The 8,508-nt window shown below is 30.4% G+C and overlaps 1 protein-coding gene across 7 annotated transcripts in view; it reads right to left on the minus strand.

The window, feature by feature from the left end:
- Positions 1-8,508, minus strand: part of LOC117170553 (fasciclin-1) — a 492,646-nt gene that overhangs the window by 80,251 nt on the left and 403,887 nt on the right. For all 7 annotated transcript variants that reach the window (XM_033357372.1, XM_033357371.1, XM_033357376.1 and 4 more), the window contains exon 5: positions 6,719-6,815. In XM_033357372.1, coding sequence (XP_033213263.1) covers positions 6,719-6,815 — 97 coding nt within the window. The remainder of the gene's footprint in view (positions 1-6,718; positions 6,816-8,508) is intronic.

Consider the following 8,508-nt stretch of genomic DNA (forward strand, 5'->3'; position numbering starts at 1 on the left):
TATTATTTATTCGATTTCGAGTAGATTTTGCCAAGAAATGTATAAAAGATCGTACGTAATATGCGCGGTCTTGAAATATTTTGGAAATGTTTGATAATTTTTCACAGATTATTATGTTATAGTTAATTATGACGAGATAATATCGATGGATTCTACGAAGAATAGACTATCTTTTCTTTACCGTTACGAATTAGGCTAACTTCATTTAGCTAAATTATCAGGAGAAATAAATAACCTATTATTTTTCGAAACATTTCCTACGTATTCAAAACTCCAGTGTTTTTGATCACAGTTTGTAATGAAATTTAGTCTCCTATGACTTAAAAAATAAGAATTTTAAAAGATTTTTATTTCTTTTTACACTGCTACGTGTTTACTAAATTGCACACAAAATCAAGTTAGCCCAACTTTTAACTTTACTTTCAACTCTACTCTCCTCTTTTCTACGTAAAATAAAAAAGATAAAATGTTATATTTTACAACAAACACTGATTCTTCCATTACGTAATAATTATCGTTCCCTCTAAAATGTATACAAATAATAATGTAGTAAATCTTAAGTATTTCTTGAAATCATCATTTGTAAGAAACAGAGTTATGGACTATAAACAATTAAGAAAGACAAATAAGATCGCGACTACTTTAAAAAATTTCCAAATTTTGTAGAATATTCATTAATTACAACTTCATTGCAAGACAATGAGGATCCTCATTATAATTGTGTGTTTCTCCTTAGTGATTTTAAATAATCCTGTCGATAATTGTAACAATATGATAATATAATAAATGTAAATTTGTATTTATACCTTTAATTATATGAATAATGCAATTTAAGTCTAGTTTTAACTCCAGTATATTTATTACCTATTCAAAATCCTTCAAAATAAAATAACTCTTTTTCTCCAACTCACAGTGCTAAGTACTAAGTATTTGGTGAAATATTGCAAAGTTCTTGGTAAAAATATATGAATTTATTTAGGGTTGTATACATTAATCAGAAAAAGGGCTATTGCAATTGAAATAGAAAAGCTAAATAGAAGAACGCGTAAAAATTAGTCTCAAAAAAACGCCACGTAATTCGATAAAACATAAGAGCGTGCACAATTGATACGCAGGCCCAATATTTTATATCGAAAACCTCGGGAATAACTAAAGAATTCGTCCTCATATTCAGTGATTGACGAAATTTTAATGAATCCCAATTAAACTTTTCGCTTGCCACTAGGACGATACTGCGACGTAGGAACAGATGAGAATCGCAAGTACATCCTTGGAATAATCGTATTTAGACGTTTGTATCCATTCATGCTTCCTAGAGTGAATCCTCCTAATAACCATAATCAAAAAAACTCTCAAAACTATGAGAGAGAGATGGCGACCGTGTATCCGTGACTGTCCCAATATTAATAGTCTGTTTCGCAAACCATTCGAGCGACGATACATTACTACTGCTCAAGTGCACGAATAATTCAACTTAAGGTAGTTGTGCCGAAATGGGACCCCACTTACGGATTGTCTAAAATTTTCAAAATACGAGCAATAATAATATGTAGCAAATATTGTTATTTAACGATTCATAAGCTATTCAGCTGATTCGACCGTTTCAAAAGTCAAATACGATGAATTATGTTTAGTACTTTTTGCATGGGTCTCCCATAGCTAACATGGGCAATCACCAAATAACAAAGTCTATTATGGAAACGAAGCTTACCATTGAGCTGGAAAACTACAGATATAAAGAAAAATATCGTAAGTATATTATTTTTGAAGATAACAATTATTGACCGTTTAGTATAAAAGATATAATGCTGTAAAGAATAATGTTTCTGTTCTCGCGTGGCGCATGGTGGGGGTAGGCAGTGACTATGTGGCAACACTGACACTTAGTATTTATTAGAACTTAGACAACAGTTCCATAGAGAATGAGTCTATAACTCTCAACGCCATCAACACAATTTTCTCCGAGAATGAAAATGCGAAATTGCCACGATCGTTCCCTTACGAACTGTTACTGTGAATCTGTGTATTCGCATATAGGACGCTTCTATATGAGTGTACAATCTCAATAAAAATTGTTCACCATTGGTCAGGAGAAAACTTGTCATTTCTTGCATCTATCTGAGCGTAAACCTTTGTATGTTATTGTCTCGTGACAACCACCTTAAGCGGATACATGGGCAATACAGACTGTAGGGTTACCCATATAAAAAAAAAATTTTTTGCCTAATATAGATGTATGCACAATTTTTGGGTACATTCTCTTTTGATTATACACCGTATAAAAGTAGGAACTAGTTATGTAATGCTGGCTCAGTATTGGCCTATTATTATTTCAGGCTCGGTACAATCCTGGACCACTATAATTTTTTTAAGAATCAGAACAAAATATTACGATACATATTACCTAACTACATTTTTCTTTATTTTCATAATATTACTGTCTTCAACTATTTAGCTGTTCAGTAATATCATCGAGAAATAATACATGATAAATGGTATGCCAAGGTACGTACTTACATTTTATGATATTGTATATGCTATTATTTGTTTATTCTTCATGCGACTGTGCAGAATAAAATTTAAGAAATTTTACGGTTACGTTTTTCTCACATAAATCTCTCATCTGGAAGAAATTATTGGTCAAGTTTCTGTATAAACAGAATGAGGCTGTACCTATTATTTGCGTAATCAGTAATTTTCTGGTGCTTCTAAATGGTAAATAATACTGTCATAAATCTAAAGTATTTTTACAATTTTCGTATGAGAGAAGTAGATTACTTAGATGAAAATAATTTATTATGATAACTTTTTTTCTCCTAATCTACTTTTTTTCTGCTAAGCTCTAGATATATAGATTAGTGAAATTTCAGGGATTATGTACTAGTGAACTATGAAAATTGTACTAATTTAATTTGAGAAAAGAAAACTAATAACTTAATTGTGAATGCGTATGCATTTTTTCAGACTATATGTAGGAGCAATTAGAGAAAGTTTATAGAAACGGAAACAGGAAACCTGCATAAAAGAACGCGATTGTGTACAATTTTCAACATTTTGAAAAAAGGGCTATATTATGAAGGTGGAGTATTGACTTCCGGCAAAATATGCAAAAGTTCGAATTCATGGTGAGTTCCAAAGAATTCTAGGTTAATTACAATAATTTTAAGAATTTATCTTCGGATTAAAAATGTAAAGGCTAGTTCTTCCATATCAATCTATCAATTCAGCAAAGTATGCCAAAAGAAAAAATGTATATTCGGTAAAATATGCCGGAACAATTTGGAAGCAACAATTTGAAAAATGATGGGCCTTTTTCACTTTTAAATGTGATATATTTTAAAAGGAATTTTATTTAATGTTACCATTTCGTTCAAAATGGTGTGCCTGCAGTACCGAATAAAATATTCAATTATAGTCTAGGCAAATTCATAATTTGCTGCAAATTACAGCTATAAGAGTACAGGAAATATATATTTCCCAGGCAGAAATATTATATATAGTTTACATATAGTGTGAAGTATTATATATAATATTGATTTGTTTTATACATTTTTGTATAAAACAAATGAATATTATATATAAAACTTCACACTATATATAAAGTGTATATAATTTTTCCGCCTGGGTTTTAAGTTCCGGAAATCGTGTTTGCATATTCTAACCCTCCTTGTCATAGCAAAATTGAACTCGACCGTTTAATTTAAAAAAAAATTCTCTATATAAATGGAAATAGATGTTATTTCGAGTAATTGTGAAAAAATAGAAATGACCTAACCCTGATATTTCATGACTTATACGACCTGCCAAAGTTGACACTTTATTAAATATTAGGAAGGACAAAATACTTGTGCACAGTTTTTTCGAAATACCTCGTTAGGGGATTAAGCAAAGTTAATGACGCCAGATGAAAAATTGTAGAGCATTGTATCTAGTGCAGAATGCAGCATTAGAAGTTCGATGATTTATTTGACTAACTTTGATGGTTCCTTGTAGGGTTTTGTAAAAGCTCGACCCATGTCAGTCGAGATTTTTCAGGTGCTGGTAGCGTCGAGCCATGAGCCGGTAGGCGAGCTACGAAAGATCTCGGACGCCGGAAAATGCTCGCGAGGCAAAAAAAAATTTAACGGGCCGAGAAAAAGCATGGGGATCGAGAAAAAAAACATGTCATACTTTTTCAGAAATAGTGTTTTTTTTGTGTATCACCGTCTTGCATATATTAAAAATTGGCTGAAATGAGTAAAGTAATATTGTGTTCGAGCATATATATATATATATATCAAATATTGCGGTCTATTTTTGATCCGCGAGCTTTTTAAGGTCCAGTGTTTTTCAGCCCGGGACCTTTTTCAGCTCGTAGCTCGAGATTTCCCGTATTTTAAATTTAAAAATATTTTATTTTTATGATTACATTTTTTAAACATTTTTCAATTTAAAGTTATTTCACTACAAATGCTTTAATTTTCAATTCCTTTTAAACCTTTAACGTTTTAAAACAAAAAAAAAACAAAGAAATTTCACATACAATAAAATAAAAGTTCCTAAACGTTCTCTGCAACTCAAGTGTTAACCAGACGTCAGACAAATCGCCAAAATGCAACATCCAAAAGAGAGACAAAATAAAAGGAGCCAGTTTGTGGTTGAACGTGACGTGAAAGCTCAGCTCCACAAAGAAAGCTAAAACGAGGAGTGAAGTGCTTTCCGATACGTCGATCGATCGCTGACAAGCAAACGAGCTTTTCAGAACTGACTTCAACTTATAGCAGACGAGATACTTTTCTACAAAGAAGTTTCACTAGAGCTTCTCTTTTGCCTACAGCGAAGTCTAACTAAGGACTAAACCATGCAATACGACCCTCTTGTTGTGATCGGTTCTAAGCCTGACAGAAAGGACAAACTCGACTTACATAGAATGAACTTTCAGAACTTTCAGAACTACTGTCATTATCTTGTAAAATCGATACTGTAAGCAATATGAATACATAGATCATAATACACATTCCAGCCAGAGGAGGTTTTTATGGTAGTATTTTTCAAAGTGGAAAAATAATTATTTTATTAACCTGAATGAATTACTTTCTTCAACTACTAATGTGATACAATGTAACATAGGATAAAATAATAAATTGCTTATTTCTCATTTCAACGGAGATAAACTTACAAGTAAACAAAAATATAGGAAAAATAATAATAATTACAGTCATTAAAGTGGTGGAAGCTAATCAGTGTTAAGCCTAGTCAATCAAAGTGATTAGGATCTTTTTTTTATTTAGGTGGAAGAATAACTTTAATGAACATTATGTGAAAAGTAATTAATAAAACCATCTGAGATACATATTTTCATTTATTTCATAAACAGAGAACACTACACAGAAATTTGAAATATAAATAAAAAAAAGTTTATTTTGATAATCATATATACAATTGTTAAATCATTGTAAAAATCCTACAACGACAGTCGAATTGTTAAAAAAATAGTATATTGTAGTATAATTCATTGATTTACTATGCATTCTTTGAAATATTAAAATATTTGAATAAATTTAAATACTACATTTAAGAGGAAAATATCGATTACGATTTAAATTTTACGATTTCAATTTTGTCTAGACTGAATAATTATTTTTAAATACTTTGTTGTCCCTTGAATTCAATAGTAAGTAATGTACAAAACAATTTTAGATTTCTTTGAAATATGCTTCTTTTACTTTGATATGGAATGAATATATACCATAAAGTGCCTTTTTATTGGTACAGCTGAATAGGGTGTTTGCATGGTTTAAATAATTGAAGTTTTCAATATTAAAATACCTACTTTTTACACTGGTGAAAGAAAATGTGATTTTAATATTTTATTTAGAAGGAAATTGAAGAAGTGAATAGCGCTTGTACCAAGCAGAGTGGCACAATTTGCATATTTAAAAATGTACACATTTTTGAATTAAAAAAGAGACTTCAGAAGAATTGGTTTCCTCATAGTCAAAATGTTTATCTGTTATTATGTTTTAAATTAATATTGAAAAATAGATCAAATTTGGGTTTGCAGTGACCCCATTTATAACACGTTTTTAGTCTCTCCTGAAAAAAAGGAGAATGGCTATTGACTCCTTATTTATTTCCACTAGTACAAACCATGTTCTTGACAAGGAGCTCGAAACATGAAACGTTCAAATCAAAATTCGGTATAGATATGAATTTACTGAAAAATAAATATGATGCTCGCTAGAATTATGAATAATTCATTAATCATTTTGATTTTAAAGCAAGTGGATTCTCCATCTTTTTTTTACATTTTTTTTCTTTTTGCCGTTACAGTGCATGGAAAAATATTCTGGATTGTATTTTCCCAGGAGTAAAAATGGAATTCAATTTCGTACGGTAGCCAATCGAGGAACCCTGTACCATTGAAATTTTTCATCTCCTAGTTCACCGCAGACTTCAATTCACTAACTCCATTTTATTTCATCTCCAGTGGAAACAAATAGACATGGTTATGATATGCCGTGCAATTCTCGCTGCGATATGACATTTTGAAGCTTCTAAGAAAACTGACACCAGACTCTTTTTCACATTCTTCAAGCTGGATATACCAGAATCAAATGCTGAAGTCTTTTAGTGATTTATTAGTTTATTAAAATGATTAGTCAATGAACATCACGTTTATAAAATACCAAGAACTCTTTTTAAAAACTCATTGAAAATATTATGAAGAAATATTTACCTTGAAACCTTCATCGTCAGGGATGAAAAATGTGTATTGTTCTCCGCCTCTGAAGTTATCTTCCTTCCGCTCATTAAATACTCGTTGTCTAAAAATTCTAGAAACAAAAGAAAAAAATATTTGCTTTATAATAAAATAATATGTTTCTGGTTTAGAATAATCCTCAAAAACTAAAAAATTTAAAATGATGTTTGAAAATGTAACTTAGTATTTTCACAGAAAACAGTCGGTGTGAATTTTTTTGCATCTCATTTAGAACAATGAAAATTTTAATTGTGCCTTTAATTGTTTTCGTGCCTTATTTTGTATATAGCTTGAAAAATACTAAACACGATGTGCTTTCGAAAATTGACGTTCAACAGTTTTCTTTTACAATAAATTTCGTCCAACAATTGAATACGATCCTATCTAAAAACATAATTTTCCCCTTTCCTCACCCTCAGACAAGAAAGGAAAATTGCATTTTTTGGCCCTCTGTGCCTAACACAGATAATGATAAGTTTAAAGAAGAAAAATAAGATAATAAAGAGTAGATTGAAAATAAGCGTAAAAGTTTTTATCTGATGGTTGAGAAAATTGCATTATTTACGACTTGAGAAGACGGGTCTGTGCAACAAGCGTTCGCAACTTTATATAGAAAAGTGTAGAAGCGACTTCTCGAAGTTAAATATACTAAAGCTTTGTTTAAAATTTCCATGAGGCGGAAAATTGTTTTGGTATGGACGCGAAGAATTTACATCAGGGAACAAATACATATAAAGCGCGTGAAATAATTTCCCTTAAAGCTAGAAATCTTCGAACTTGCGGCACGCGCACTTTATTTATAGCTCGTGAATATCGCTCTCTTCTCTTTTTCGATTTACGTTCGATTCACTTCCAGGGGAATCTTTTCAGATGGAAAAGCAATTCACGCGGATTACCCTAAACTTCTGCCTCACATTATGTAACGATTTATGAACACCGAACATTTGCAATATAAATCAAAAGTAGTGACCAAAATTTGTTCTGTTTAAAATACACTAAATTACAGATTACTTTAGCATTTTATTATATTTTTAGAACCTGTAATGATTGTAACATTTAAAAAGTTTTATGGTGAAAATACATTTTCACAAGAAAATACATTAAATCGAAAATTGTAATTCTTTGCAAAAATGAATTATAACTTACACAGCTTTAAATTGTTTGATGTTATAATGCGACGCTATTCTTCTGAAAAAATATTAAAATATAAATAAAGTATACAAAGTATTGAAAATGACCGATCTACGAACAAATAAGAAGAACCAAGATGATGTTGAGGATCCTTTGTTGCAGGGAAAGTCGACGTTTCGAGAGACAGTATATACTCTCTTCGTCACAAAATATAATCAAAAAGTCAAATCAAAGTCCATATTAAAATTAAACACTAAAGTATAATATGTATAGTATGAACCATATTCTTAGTTGTCAATCTCGAAAGTTCTATAATACTTAACTTTTTTTAAACTTATAATATTGTTGAAGGTTCGTTTAGTCCTCTCTAATAATGAAAGTTGAGAAATGACCACACTGACCTTGAACAATTATAAGTTTTTAAATTAATTTGAACTACTATATAACTTTGGAGATTGGAAGCTAAGAGTGTGATTCACATTATAAATATTACATTTTAATATATAGTTTTCATATGCACTTCAATTTGACTTTTTGATTACGAGGGTAGTTCAATAAGTCCTTAGAATGAAGTATAAAAACAATTTTTTTTGGGTAAATTTTTTTTTATTTTTCAACATAATCTCCTTGGAGCT

The sequence above is a fragment of the Belonocnema kinseyi genome, chromosome 4 (genome assembly GCF_010883055.1).
Source record: "Belonocnema kinseyi isolate 2016_QV_RU_SX_M_011 chromosome 4, B_treatae_v1, whole genome shotgun sequence".
NCBI lineage: Eukaryota > Metazoa > Arthropoda > Insecta > Hymenoptera > Cynipidae > Belonocnema > Belonocnema kinseyi.